The sequence below is a fragment of the Oncorhynchus mykiss genome, chromosome 6, assembly GCF_013265735.2.
Source record: "Oncorhynchus mykiss isolate Arlee chromosome 6, USDA_OmykA_1.1, whole genome shotgun sequence".
In the NCBI taxonomy this organism is placed as follows: Eukaryota; Metazoa; Chordata; class Actinopteri; order Salmoniformes; family Salmonidae; genus Oncorhynchus; species Oncorhynchus mykiss.
In genome coordinates, this window is record NC_048570.1 from 80,007,919 (window position 1) to 80,023,577 (window position 15,659).

Consider the following 15,659-nt stretch of genomic DNA (forward strand, 5'->3'; position numbering starts at 1 on the left):
AAAGCCCCATTTCTCCCCTCTCCTCTTTCAGTCCTCTCCTGCTCTCCTTCTCTTTCAGTTTTATTCTCCTCTCCTCCTCTTTCAGTCTTCTCCTCCTCTTTCAGTCCTATTCTCCTCTCCTCTTTCAGTCCTCTCTTCTTTCAGTCCTCTCCTCTCCTTTTTCAGTCATCTCCTGCTCTCCTCCTCTTTCAGTCCTCTCCTGCTCTCCTCCTCTTTCAGTTCTATTCTCCTCTCCTCCTCTTTCAGTCCTCTCCTCTTTGTATTCTCCTCCTCTTTCAGTCCTATTCTCCTCTCCTCTTTCAGTCCTCTCTTCTTTCAGTCCTCTCCTCTCCTCTTTCAGTCCTCTCCTCTTCTCTTTCAGACCTCTCCTGCTCTCCTCCTCTTTCAGTTCTATTCTCCTCTCCTCTTTCAATCCTTTCCTCTTTCAGTCTTCTCCTCCTCTTTCAGTCCTATTCTCCTCTCCTCTTTCAGTCCTCTCTTCTTTCAGTCCTCTCCTCTCCTCTTTCAGACCTCTCCTCTCCTCTTTCAGTCCTCTCCTCTCCTCTTTCAGTCCTCTCCTCTTTCAGTCCTCTCCTCTTTCAGTCCTCTCCTCTCCTCTTTCAGTCCTCTCCTCTCCTCTTTCAGACCTCTCCTCTCCTCTTTCAGTCCTCTCCTCTCCTTTGTCAGTCCTCTCCTCTCTTCTTTCAGTCCCCTCCTCTCCTCTTTCAGTCCTCTCCTCTCCTCTTTCAGTCCTCCTCTCCTTTTTCAGTCCTCTCCTCTCCTCTTTCAGACCTCTCCTCTCCTCTTTCAGACCTCTCCTCTCCTCTTTCAGTCCTCTCCTCTTTCAGTCCTCTCCTCTTTCAGTCCTCTCCTCTTTCAGTCCTCTCCTCTCCTCTTTCAGACCTCTCCTTTCCTCTTTCAGACCCCTCCTCTCCTCTTTCCGTCCTCTCCTCCTTTTTCAGTCCTTTCCTCTTTCAGTCTTCTCCTACTTTTTAAGTCATCTCCTCTCCTCTTTCAGTCCTTTCCTCTTTCAGTCCTCTCCTCCGCTCCTCTTTCAGTCCTCTCTTCCTCTCAGGCTCCAGTCACCTCTTCCTTTTTCAGTCTCCTTCTCTCAGACGCCAGTCCTCTCCTCCTCTCTGCATTTCATGGGAATGAAGTGGGAGGCGATGTGTTCCCTCCTGGTCTTCTTCCCTCTCAGTGGTCTGCCCTTTTGAGACAGAGCAATGAACATCTCCTTGCCGTCTCTACTCGACTTAACAGACGAGTAAGCGTTGAAGTAGTTTTCTAGGAAAATCTCCTTGAAGTTGCAGTTCTCATTGTAGATTTTCTGTAAATAAATAAGGACACAAAATGGGACGATATTAGGCGTGAGGAGGGTTATAAACATTTTTTAAAAATGTTTTACTTGCTTATGTTTCTCCTATTTATATATGCATCATGTTATGGGTATGTTTGTAATTGTTAAGGGCTGGGGAGTTTTTCAAGATAAAAAATAAATGGAATGGAGCTAAGAATGGGCAAAATCATAAAAGAAAACCTGATTCGGTCTGATTTCCACCAGACACTGGGAGATGAATTAATCTTTCAGCAGGACAATAACCTAAAACACAAGGCACTGTACAGTACAGTGCATTCCAACCCTGTCCGGCAGAGAGAAGGTAGTTTAGTTAATTACCTTGCCTTGCAGTAGGCCAGTCCTGTTCATGGAGATATAGTACTGACTCTTCACTCCTTTGATAGCTAACACTCCTCCCTCGGACACTGTACGGACCTCCAGGATACCTATAGGAGACAGAGGGCAGATATATATACACTGCTCAAAAAAATAAAGGGAACACTTAAACAACACAATGTAACTCCAAGTCAATCACACTTCTGTGAAATCAAACTGTCCACTTAGGAAGCAACACTGATTGACAATACATTTCACATGCTGTTGTGCAAATGGAATAGACAACAGGTGGAAATTATAGGCAATTAGCAAGACACCCCCAATAAAGGAGTGGTTCTGCAGGTGGTGAACACAGACCACTTCTCAGTTCCGATGCTTCCTGGTTGATGTTTTGGTCACTTTTGAATGCTGGCGGTGCTTTCACTCTAGTGGTAGCATGAGACGGAGTCTACAACCCACACAAGTGGCTCAGGGAGTGTAGCTCATCCAAGATGGCACATCAAGTAAGAAGGTTTGCTGTGTCTGTCAGTGTAGTGTCCAGAGCATGGAGGCGCTACCAGGAGACAGGCCAGTACATCAGGAGACGTGGAGGAGGCCATAGAGGGCAACAACCCAGCAGCAGGACCGCTACCTCTGCCTTTGTGCAAGGAGGAGCAGGAGGAGCACTGCCAGAGCCCTGCAAAATGACCTCCAGCAGGCCAGAAATATGCATGTGTCTGCTCAAACGGTCAGAAACAGACTCCATGAGGGTGGTATGAGGGCCCGACGTCCACAGGTGGGGGTTGTGCTTACAGCCCAACACCGTGCAGGACGTTTGGCATTTGCCAGAGAACACCAAGATTGGCAAATTCGCCACTGGCACCCTGTGCTCTTCACAGATGAAAGCAGGTTCACACTGAGCACATGTGACAGACGTGACAGAGTCTGGAGACGCCGTGGAGAACGTTCTGCTGCCTGCAACATCCTCCAGCATGACCGGTTTGGCGGTGAGTCAGTCATGGTGTGGGGTGGCATTAGGTACCGAGATGAGATCCTCAGACCCCTTGTGAGACCATATGCTGGTGCGGTTGGCCCTGGGTTCCTCCTAATGCAAGACAATGCTAGACCTCATGTGGCTGGAGTGTGTCAGCAGTTCCTGCAAGAGGAAGGCATTGATGCTATGGACTGGCCCGCCCGTTCCCCAGACCTGAATCCAATTGAGCACATCTGGGACATCATGTCTCGCTCCATCCACCAACGCCACGTTGCACCACAGACTGTCCAGGAGTTGGCGGATGCTTTAGTCCAGGTCTGGGAGGAGATCCCTCAGGAGACCATCCGCCACCTCATCAGGAGCATGCCCAGGCGTTGTAGGGAGGTCATACAGGCAGGTGGAGGCCACACACACTACTGAGCCTTATTTTGACTTGTTTTAAGGACATTACATCAAAGTTGGATCAGCCTGTAGTATGGTTTTCCACTTTAATTTTGAGTGTGACTCCAAATCCAGACCTCCATGGGTTGATAAATGTAATTTCCATTGATAATTTTGTGTGTGATTTTGTTGTCAGCACATTCAACTATGTAAAGAAAAAAGTATTTAATAAGAATATTTCATTCATTCAGATCTAGGATGTGTTATTTTAGTGTTCCCTTTATTTTTTTGAGCAGTGTATATAGTATACAGTGCTGAGTGAAAGTCTACACACTCCTTGCACAGTTTTCAGATTTTGCTGCCTTAAAATTAAATCTAAAAAGGGATTTTTGGTGTGTAGACTTTCCCTAGGGACTGTATATACCCTTTGAGCAACAATCACAGAGGACATACTGTACCTATAAACCCAACAATCACAGGACAAATATCTAAATACTACAGAAGACTGTCAAATATATCAATACCTACAATATATACCTATCAATCACAGTACTGAAATAAGAGACTACCACAGTATCTAAATATATATAATGATGTAATAATCACATGACGAGGACCATCACAGTGGACCAGTCAGGACAGATAGTAGGTATGAGACCATAGAGACCTAATAGCCAATCCCAGTCAAGCGTTCCTCTCCTCTTCTTAGTGATCATTTTCATAAATCTAACAGGAAGGTCTTAGTGGTTAATCAGTCTGCGGTTGGTCTCTGGATGTACTGAATGTATCCAGGCAGGCCCTCATGTCTCTTCTCTGGGTGGCCATTACTAAACCACAGCTTCATGCCACGCCACATATGGGAGGCAGATTAGGCATGCTCCCCCGGGACTGAAAACAACCTACTCTCCTGTGCTTTGCACGCTACACCCCAGCCCCATCCTCAGCCCCAACCTCTGCCCCAGCCCCAATCCCAGCCCCAGTCTTCAGACCTATGCCTCAACTCTCTCTCTCACTCTCTCTCACTCTCTCTCACTCTCCAAAAAAACATTTTTAGCTTTTTGTCCGTGGAGCACCGCTGAGATTAACAACATCATTTAGATATCTCACGGGATACTCAGATATAAAGTTGATGAGATTTATTTACAACTATTCAAATCAGTTGTTTAACTCTTATTCAATTGTTAAAGTCAACTTTACATATCGCAATAATTTATACGCATTTAAATATATTATAGACAGTATATGATAAACAAAACACTCTCTTTCTCTGTGAAACCGAACAACTGACTAGGATCGTAGACTAGATTTATCAATCTGTCAAATCTCATAAAATCACACGTTTCTAAACCTTCATCATTTTTTTATGTCTGGATTTACACAAAGAACTTGTCTGGATGCTACAGCAATCAGCTCATTTCCCTGAGATACTAGATCAATGCCTAGCTATAAAAATACTTATTTTTTTTACACATGCATACGTTTGATGTTTTATTACAGGAGTAAAAAGCTACAATAATATAGTGTTTTTCTTTTGAAAAGGGGGCATAACAATTCATTTTCCAATTTACTGGTTCATTAAACATAAAGAACATCACATGGTGTCTAGTGTATATCGTAGCAAAACATATGCTGTCAGGTCCAACGCAGGACTAATATGTTAATAAAACACAGTTGTGATAGCGAGTGAGTGGTTCCAGAGCAACATCTCTCTGTGTGTGTGTGTGTGTGTGTGTGTGTGTGTGTGTGTGTGTGTGCGTGTGTGTCAGGCCCAGACAACAGTAATATAACTCTCAAAATGACATTGTGTTTATCAAAAACTCTCTCTCTTCTGGTTCCTCTATCTCAGAGATAATGATCACAGATGACCAAGCATCATTAAGTTTGGGAAAGGCGTGCCACTAACGGGACACCTCGACAACATCCAATGAAATTGCAGAGCACCAAATTCAAATTAAATTACTATAAATATTTAACTTTCATAAAATCACAAGTGTAATTTCATCAAAATAAAGCCTAATTTGTTGTTAATCCAGCCGCCGTGTCAGATTTCAAAAAGGCTTTACGGCGAAAGCAAACCATGCGATTATCTGAGGACAGCGCCCCGTATACCAACACATGAAAAACATTTCAACCAGGCAGGTGCGACATGAAAGTCAGAAATATGCCTTACCTTTGATGATCTTCTTCTGTATGCACTCCAAAAGGTCCCAGTTACATCACAAATGGTCCTTTTGTTTGATTAATGTCCTTCTTTATATCCATAAAAACTCAGTTTAACAGGCGCGCTTCAGTCAATAATCCATCCAGTTTCCCTCCATCAAAATGCATACAAAATGAATCCCAAACATTACTAATAAACTTTTCCAAAACAAGTCAAACAACGTTTATAATCAAACCATAGGTATCCTAATACGCAAATTAACTATACAATTTAAGACGGAGAATAGTATATTCATTACCGGAGATAAATAAGAAAGAAGACGCTTTCTTCCACGCGCTTGGAAACACTACAGCCAAAATGGGAGCCACCTAGAAAAACTACAATTTCTGGATCATTTTTCCAAAAACTAGCCTGAAACTCTTTCTAAAGACTGTTGACATCTAGTGGAAGCCCTAGGAACTGCAATTTGGGAGGACTTGGGCTTATAATTATAGTACTAGCCATTGAAAATAGTTTTTTTGGGGGGGAGGGGGTTGTCCTCTGGGTTTTGCCTGCCATATCAGTTCTGTTATACTCACAAACTTTAGAGTGTTTTCTATCTAAATCTACCAATTATATGCATATTCTAGCTTCTGGGCCTGAGAAACAGGCAGTTTACTTTGGGCACGCTTTTCATCCGAACGTGAAAATATTGCCCCCTATCCCAAAGAAGTTTTAAGGAACCAATAGAGCCCCACAGTGGAGGTGTCATAATACCCATAAAACCTAGCTGTCAAACAGGGAAATGGTTCCAATCATTTTTCCTCCATTCATTTTTCTCATAGGAAATTTTAGAAACACTTAACATAAGGGCTGTGATTCGTGGAGGCTTACCCAGGCGTGGCGTTTTAATAACCATGTAAATCTCTCTCGGACAAGGTGACTTTTATCAATATATTCAGCTGTGTGTGTGTGTGGCTGAGAAACACCAGTGCTGTGGTTTTAGCCTGTGCGTCTGTAACTGGCAGTGTTTGTAACAGCGCTGCACGCTGTGAGATGTGTCAGAGAAACCAGACAAGTAGACTCTTTAACACCAGTGCCTGTGTGCTGGTTCAGTGAGCAGCTCAGGTCAATCATGTTAGGCAGAAACATTTTATGAAAACAACTGCAGTACATCCTCAATGCTAAAGGCATTTTAGATTATTTTATGTAGCACGCACAGAGAGAGAGAGAGAGAGAGAGAGGGGTCATAGACAGCTGAGCTCCCACGTTTTCAGCATGTTTTTAAAATATTGATAGATTTAGAGATAGACTAACTTAGATTTTTTGGCAGGGACAGATACAGGATGCTACCCTATACAACATAACCTTCACTCCAAATCAAAACTCCAACCCTACAACCGGATTTTGGACGGAATTACCTGGAATGCTTCCTACACCCAAGGATTATTATTCCCAAACTATACAGCAAATGCTCTGGGAAACAAACAGAAACCTGAATATACCATCCAACCTGGAGGTCAGTGAGTTATTCTGCCCGCCCTGACCTTGAGCCTGCCTGCCACGCTGTACCTCCTGGACTCTGTACCCACCTGCCTGATCATTCTGCCTGCCCTGACCTTGAGCCTGCCTGCCACGCTGTACCGCCTGGACTCTGTACCCACCTGCCTGATTATTCTGCCCGCCCTGACATTGAGTCTGCCTGCCACGCTGTACCACCTGGAATCTGATCAGGCAGGTGGGTACATTCTGCCCGCCCTGACCTTGAGCCTGCCTGCCACGCTGTACCGCCTGGACTCTGTACCCACCTGCCTGATTATTCTGCCCGCCCTGACATTGAGTCTGCCTGCCACGCTGTACCGCCTGGAATCTGATCAGGCAGGTGGGTACATTCTGCCCGCCCTGACCTTGAGCCTGCCTGCCACGCTGTACCGCCTGGACTCTGTACCCACCTGCCTGATCATTCTGCCCACCCTGACCTTGAGCCTGCCTGTCACGCTGTACCGCCTGGAATCTGATCAGGCAGGTGGGTACATTCTGCCCGCCCTGACCTTGAGCCTGCCTGCCACGCTGTACCGCCTGGACTCTGTACCCACCTGCCTGATCATTCTGCCCACCCTGACCTTGAGCCTGCCTGCCACGCTGTACCGCCTGGACTCTGTACCCACCTGCCTGATCATTCTGCCCACCCTGACCTTGAGCCTGCCTGTCACGCTGTACCGCCTGGAATCTGATCAGGCAGGTGGGTACATTCTGCCCACCCTGACCTTGAGCCTGCCTGCCACGCTGTACCGCCTGGACTCTGAACTGGTTTGGACCTTTCTCTTGTCCATGACCATTCTCTTCCCTACCCCTTTTGGATTACTAATAAATATCAAAGACTCAAACCATCTGCCTCCCATGTCTGCAACTGGGTCTCACCTTGTGCCCTTATACTGACTGGCTCTCGTTCAGGCAAATGAGAAATAACTACACTCAGGCTATCCGGAAGGCCAAAGTTAGTTACTTTAAGGAGCAGTTCTCTCTCTGTGGGTCTAACCCCAAGAAGTTCTGGAAAACGGTTAAAGACCTGGAGAATAAACCCTCCTACTCACAGCTGCCCATGTCCCTTAAAGTTGATGATGTGGTTGTTACTGACAAGAAGCACATGGCCGAGCTCTTTAATCACCACTTCTCAGCCATGCCTCCTTGCCCGTACAACATTTCCTAGTCTTCCACCCCTTCTAATGTGAGTATCCCAGATGCTTCTCCCTCTTTTTTTCCCTCCCCCGCAACAAAGTTTCTCCCTGCAGGCAGTCACTGAGCCCAAGGTGCTAAAGGCGCTCCTGAAACTTGACCCCAAATAACCATCTGGGTGAGATGGTTTAGACCCTTTCTTCTTTAAGGTTCCTGCCCCTATCATCAATGAATTTGGATTACTGGGCTGAACGCGCTAACTAAAAGGACATAAAGATGAACTTTATCGTACCAATCAAACTTTAATTGCGGAACTGGGATTCCTGGGAGTGCATTCTGATGAAGATCATCAAAGGTAAGTGAATATTTATAATGCTATTTCTGACTTCTGTTGACTCCAACATGGCGGATATCTGTTTGGCTTTATTTGTTGTCTGAGTGCCGTACTCAGATTATTGCATGGTTTGCTTTTTCCGTAAAGTTTTTTTGAAATCTGACACAGCGGTTGCATTAAGGAGAAGTATATCTTTAATTCTGTGAATAACAGTTGTATCCTTTATCAATGTTTATTATGAGTATTTCTGTAAATTTATGTGCCTCTCTGCAAAATCACCGGATGTTTTGGAAGCAAAACCTTACTGAACGTAACACGCCAATGTAAACTGAGATTTTTGGATATAAATATGCACTTTATCGAACAAAACATACATGTATTGTGTAACATGATGTCCTATGAGTGTCATCTGATGAAGATCATCAAAGGTTAGTGATTCATTTTATCTATATTTCTGCTTTTTGTGACTCCTCTCTTTGGCTGGAAAAATGGCTGTGTTTTTGTGTGACTTGGCTCTGACCTAACATAATCGTTTGTGGTGCTTTCACCGTAAAACCTTTTTTAAATCAGACACTGTGGTGGGATTAACAAGAAGTGTATCTTTAAAATGGTGTGAAATACTTCTATGCTTGAGGAATTTTAATTATGGGATTTCTGTTGTTTTGAATTTGTCGCCCTGCACTTTCACTGGCTGTTGTCATATTGATCCCGTTAGCAGGATCTCAGCCCTAATGAAGGGTGCTCTCGAGTGGCTAGATGTTCTTTATCATTCGGCCATCAGATTTGCCACCAATGCTCCTTATAGGACACATCACTGCACTCAATACTCCTCTGTAAACTGGTCATCTCTGTAAACCCATCGCAAGACCCACTGGTTGATGCTTATTTATAAAACCCTTTTAGGCCTCACTCCCCCCCCTGAGATATCTACTGAAGCCTAATCCTCCACATACAACACCCGTTCTGCCAGTCACATTCTGTTAAAGGTCCCGAAAGCACACACATCCTTGGGTCGCTCGTCCTTTCAGTTCACTGCAGCTAGCGACTGGAATGAGCTGCAACAAACACTCAAACTGGACAGTTTTATCTCAATCTATTAATTCAAAGACTCCATCATGGACACTTACTGACAGTTGTGGCTGCTTTGCGTGATGTATTGTTGTCTCTACCTTCTTGCCCTTTGTGCTGTTGTCTGTGCCCAATAATGTTTGTACCATGTTTTGTGCTGCTACCATGTTATGTTGCTACCATGCTGTGTTATGTGTTGCTGCCTTGCTATGTTGTTGTCTTAGGTCTCTCTTTATGTAGTGTTGTCTCTCTTGTCATGATGTTGGTTTTGTCCTATATTTCTATATATATATTTTATTTTTAATCCCGTCCCCGCAGGAGGCCTTTTGCCTTTTGGTAGGCCGTCAATGTAAATAAGAATTTGTTCTTAACTGACTTGCCTAGTTAAATGAAGGTTATATGAAAAAATAAACAGATGTGCACAGACAGATAGAAAGACACAGAGCAGGAGACACACAAAGTGACAGACAGAGTGACACAGACAGACACCGAGCTACAGACAGACAGACAGACAGACAGACAGACAGACAGACAGACAGGCAGACACAGAGCGACAGACAGACAGGCAGAAAACAGAGCAACAGACAGACAGATAGACAGACAGACAGACAGACAGACAGACAGACAGACAGACAGACAGACAGACACAGAGCAACAGACAGACAGACAGACAGACACAGAGCAACAGACAGACATACAGACACAGAGCAACAGACAGACACACAGACAGACACAGAGCAAAATACAGACATACAGACACAGAGCAACAGACAGCCAGACAGACAGACACAGAACAACAGACAGACACACAGACAGACACAGAGCTAAATACAGACATACAGACACAGAGCAACAGACAGGCAGACAGACACAGAGGAAAAGACTGACATAGAGACAGACACAGAGCAACAGACAGACAGACAGACAGGCAGGCAGGCAGGCAGGCACAGAGCAGCAGACAGGCAGACATACAGACACAGAGCAACAGACAGACACACAGACAGACACAGAGCAAAATACAGACATACAGACAGGCAGACAGACACAGAGGAACAGACAGACAGGCAGACAGACACAGAGCAACAGACAGACAGGCAGACAGACACAGAGTAACAGACAGGCACACGGAGAGACACAGAGCAACAGACAGGCAGACAGACAGACACAGAGTAACAGACAGGCAGTTGTCATGCTTTGATGTGTGTGTAGCAGCATCATGGACATAGACACTCAGATTAAGTGCTGAGCTCTTTGAGCCACAGCTATTTGTCAGATCAAAATTGATGCCAATATCTCAATGTCAGGGAGATAGAACTGCAGTGGAGCGGAGAGGGAGAGGGGGAGGGAGTGGAAGAGAGAGAACCGCGGTAACAGTCAGACTCAGAGAGCTAGACCACGGCCAAACCCTAATGTGAGAAACTTTACTAAACATTTTGGGTAAATCTTGAATCATTTATTGAAGCCAATGGTACAGTTGTGGGAAGGTTGTAGTTGCACAAATGTTTTTCAAGCCCTTCTTCTCAATCCAGTCCTCACTGGTTAATATCTCCCATGGGAAGCAGGAGATGATCCAGTCCTCACTGGTTAATATCTCCCATGGGAAGCAGGAGATGATCCAGTCCTCACTGGTTAATATCTCCCATGGGAAGCAGGAGATGATCCAGTCCTCACTGGTTAATATCTCCCATGGGAAGCAGGAGATGATCCAGTCCTCACTGGTTAACATCTCCCATGGGAAGCAGGAGATGATCCAGTCCTCACTGGTTAACATCTCCCATGGGAAGCAGGAGATGATCCAGTCCTCACTGGTTAACATCTCCCATGGGAAGCAGGAGATGATCCAGTCCTCACTGGTTAACATCTCCCAAGGGAAGCAGGAGATGATCCAGTCCTCACTGGTTAATATCTCCCATGGGAAGCAGGAGATGATCCAGTCCTCACTGGTTAATATCTCCCATGGGAAGCAGGAGATGATCCAGTCCTCACTGGTTAATATCTCCCATGGGAAGCAGGGGATGATCCAGTCCTCACTGGTTAATATCTCCCATGGGAAGCAGGAGATGATCCAGTCCTCACTGGTTAATATCTCCCATGGGAAGCAGGGGATGATCCAGTCCTCACTGGTTAATATCTCCCATGGGAAGCAGGGGATGATCCAGTCCTCACTGGTTAATATCTCCCATGGGAAGCAGGTGATGATCCAACCCTCACTGGTTAACATCTCTAAAGGGAAGACTGGGGCTAGGCTCGGGCTAGGCTGTAGTTATATGATGAAAGGTATTGTACTGTGGCTATGCTAAAGTTATATGATGAGAGGTAGCATGCTGGGGCTGACTTTCGGCTAGCAGACAGAGTACTTTGTCACAGAAACACAGAGCTGAGAGCTATAAAGTAACTGAGAGCTATAAAGCAGCTGAGAGCTATAAAGCAGCTGAGTTAAGAGCTATAAAGCAGCTGAGAGCTATAAAGCAGCTGAGTTAAGAGCTACAAAGCAGCTGAGAGCTATAAAGCAGCTGAGAGCTATAAAGCAGCTGAGAGCTATAAAGCAGCTGAGAGCTATAAAGCAGCTGAGAGCTATAAAGCAGCTGAGAGCTATAAAGCAGCTGAGTTAAGAGCTATAAAGCAGCTGAGAGCTATAAATCAGCTGAGTTAAGAGCTATAAAGCAGCTGAGAAATATCAAGCAGCTGAGAGCTATAAAGTAGCTGAGAGCTATAAAGTAGCTGAGTTAAGAGCTACAAAGCAGCTGAGAGCTATAAAGCAGCTGAGTTAAGAGCTATAAAGCAGCTGAGAGCTATAGAGCAGCTGAGTTAAGAGCTATAAAGCAGCTGAGAACTAAAAAGCAGCTGAGAACTATAAAGCAGCTGAAAAATATCAAGCAGCTGAGAGCTATAAAGTAGCTGAGAGCTATAAAGCAGCTGAGAGCTATAAAGCAGCTGAGTTAAGAGCTATAAAGCAGCTGAGCGCTATAGAGCAGCTGAGTTAAGAGCTATAAAGCAGCTGAGAACTAAAAATCAGCTGAGAACTATAAAGCAGCTGAAAAATATCAAGCAGCTGAGAGCTATAAAGTAGCTGAGAGCTATAAAGCAGCTGAGAGCTATAAAGCAGCTGAGTTAAGAGCTATAAAGCATCTGAAAGCTATAAAGCAGCTGAGAGCTATAAAGCAGCTCAGAGCTATACAGCAGCTTAGAGCTATACAGCAGCTGAGTTAAGAGCTGTAAAGCAGCTGAGAGCTATAAAGCAGCTCAGAGCTATAAAGCAGCTGAGCAATATCAAGCAGCTGAGAACTATAAAGCAGCTCAGAGCTATAAAGCAGCTGAGAGCTATAAAGCAGCTGAGTTAAGAGCTGTAAAGCAGCTGAGAGCTATAAAGCAGCTGAGTTAAGAGCTATAAATCAGCTGAGAGCTATAAATCAGCTGAGAACTATAAAGCAGCTCAGAGCTATAAAGCAGCTCAGAGCTGTAAAGCAGCTGAGAGCTATAAAGCAGCTCAGAGCTATAAAGCAGCTGAGAGCTATAAAGCAGCTGAGAGCTGTAAAGCAGCTGAGTTAAGAGCTATTAAGCAGCTGAGTTAAGAGCTATAAAGCAGCTGAGAGCTATAAAGCAGCTCAGAGCTATAAAGCAGCTGAGGGCTATAAAGCAGCTGAGAGCTATAAAGCAGCTGAGTTAAGAGCTATAAAGCAGCTGAGTTAAGAGCTATAAAGCAGCTGAGAGCTACAAAGCAGCTCAGAGCTGTAAAGCAGCTGAGGGCTATAAAGCAGCAGAGAGCTATAAAGCAGCTGAGTTAAGAGCTATAAAGCAGCTGAGAGCTATAGAGCAGCTCAGAGCTATAAAGCAGCTGAGGGCTATAAAGCAGCTGAGAGCTGTAAAGCAGCTGAGTTAAGAGATATAAAGCAGCTGAGTTAAGAGCTATAAAGCAGCTGAGAGCTACAAAGCAGCTCAGAGCTGTAAAGCAGCTGAGGGCTATAAAGCAGCAGAGAGCTATAAAGCAGCTGAGTTAAGAGCTATAAAGCAGCTGAGAGCTATAAAGCAGCTGAGTTAAGAGCTATAAAGCAGCTGAGAGCTATAAAGCAGCTGAGAGCTATAAAGCAGCCGAGAGCTATAAAGCAGCTGAGTTAAGAGCTATAAAGCAGCTGAGTTAAGAGCTATAAAGCAGCTGAGGGCTATAAAGCAGCAGAGAGCTATAAAGCAGCTGAGTTAAGAGCTATAAAGCAGCTGAGAGCTATAAAGCAGCTGAGTTAAGAGCTATAAAGCAGCTGAGTTAAGAGCTATAAAGCAGCTGAGGGCTATAAAGCAGCAGAGAGCTATAAAGCAGCTGAGTTAAGAGCTATAAAGCAGCTGAGGGCTATAAAGCAGCTGAGAGCTATAAAGCAGCTGAGAGCTATAAAGCAGCTGAGAGCTATAAAGCAGCTGAGAGCTATAAAGCAGCTGAGTTAAGAGCTATAAAGCAGCTGAGTTAAGAGCTATAAAGCAGCTGAGGGCTATAAAGCAGCAGAGAGCTATAAAGCAGCTGAGTTAAGAGCTATAAAGCAGCTGAGTTAAGAGCTATAAAGCAGCTGAGGGCTATAAAGCAGCAGAGAGCTATAAAGCAGCTGAGTTAAGAGCTATAAAGCAGCTGAGTTAAGAGCTATAAAGCAGCTGAGAGCTATAAAGCAGCTGAGAGCTATAAAGCAGCTGAGAGCTCTGGTCACAAAGAGACAGAACAGAGTTGATACACCACTCTATTACTGCTCTGTCTCAGACAGTGTTTAGTGGAGGCAGAGAGACCGGAGTGGCGCACACACTCTCACACATACATTTGAACAGATTTCCCTGCTCCCTCCCTGGCCCAACCCAGCCAGCCCCCAGCTAAGTCAACTTGTTGTGTGTGATCCCTATTCTAATTCTGTCTTCCCTGGATCCAGGTTGGATCCACACAGTTTTGCTTTTTAAGGATGTAATGAAGCTCTGACTGAGGAACAACAGAGTCTGATCCAACAGGAATACACATCATGACAAACCAACAGAGACAGACTTTTGTTGCATTGTCAGCTCTACCTCGGTTTGACATGAATCAAATAAAAACACACCACACAGCTATTTAAGGAAGGGACAAATCTTTTTAGTCATTTGTCAACAAAGTTGTGAACTTGTATCGTCCTGAAATAAAGAAGGAATTTCTTCTACATACTTGGGTTGTACAGTATTTAGCTCAGATGTTGGTCAAACAACTTTCATCCTATTGCTCTGTTTAAGGGTTGTAAATCTGAAAGCTCATCTCACTGAATAAGAAGCCTGTAGGATAAAGGCTGTACCACCCCTAAGTGTGTGGATGTTCATTAGGAACCTGAACCACCCCTGAATGTGTGGATGTTCATTAGGAACCTGTACCACCCTTGAGTGTGTGGATGTTCATTAGGAACCTGTACCACCCTTGAGTTTGTGGATGTTCATTAGGAACCTGTACCACTCCTGAGTATGTGGATGTTCGTTAGGAACCTGCATCACTCCTGAGTATGTGGATGTTCATTAGGAACCTGCATCACTCCTGAGTGTGTGGATGTTCATTAGGAACCTGCATCACTCCTGAGTATGTGGATGTTCATTAGGAACCTGTACCACTCCTGAGTGTGTGGATATTCGTTAGGAACCTGTACCACTCCTGAGTGTGTGGATGTTCATTAGGAACCTGCATCACTCCTGAGTGTGTGGATGTTTATTAGGAACCTGGATCTCTTTGATATCTCTTCTCTACTCTGGTGTTTCTAACCTTTTCTAAGGGTTTCTAAGCCCATGTGTGTCTTGTTACAGCTGAGTCACAGGCATCTGATGGTTTATGGTGCGTAACACTGAGAATGCGTCTCAGGTCAGATCTGACTGCTGAGGTTATTCAGGGAGACACACGGAGGCTGACACTGACTGATAGAACAGGGCCATATCTATTATACTGTTATACTGTTATAATAGGGACACAATATATTTGTAATACTAACAGCGTCGCAATACTATATACCGTACAGTGTATTCTATTGTAATAACAGGGTAACAATAGTATTATCTGGTATATAGATATAACAGTGTAACAAATCAATGATACTGTTGTATATTGGTTATACTGTGTTATAACATGGTAACAAATCAACAATGCCATTGTATATCTGTTATACTGTGTTATAACAGGGTAACGATACTATTATATAGCCTATATTTTCTACTGGTTTATAACAGGGTAACAATACTATTATATAGTCTGTTGTACTGGATTATAACAGGATAACAATACTATTATATAGTCAATCTGTTGTACTGGATTATAACAGGATAACAATACTATTATATAGTCTGTTGTACTGGATTATAACAGGATAACAATACTATTATATAGTCTGTTGTACTGGATTATAACAGGATAACAATACTATTATATAGTCTGTTGTACTGGATTATAACAGGATAACAA

The 15,659-nt window shown here is 44.2% G+C and overlaps 2 protein-coding genes across 2 annotated transcripts in view; one reads left to right on the top strand and one right to left on the bottom strand.

Annotated features, from left to right (window-relative positions):
• Positions 1–15,659, top strand: part of LOC118965045 (protein FAM227B-like) — a 109,977-nt gene that overhangs the window by 53,120 nt on the left and 41,198 nt on the right. The window lies entirely within an intron of this gene.
• Positions 915–15,659, bottom strand: part of LOC110518431 (fibroblast growth factor 7) — a 29,392-nt gene continuing 14,647 nt past the window's right edge. Inside the window, exons 3-4 of the mRNA XM_036981069.1 lie at positions 1,655–1,761; positions 915–1,306 (exon numbers count right to left, since the gene is read on the bottom strand). Coding sequence (XP_036836964.1) covers positions 1,091–1,306; positions 1,655–1,761 — 323 coding nt within the window. The 3' untranslated portion in view covers positions 915–1,090. The remainder of the gene's footprint in view (positions 1,307–1,654; positions 1,762–15,659) is intronic.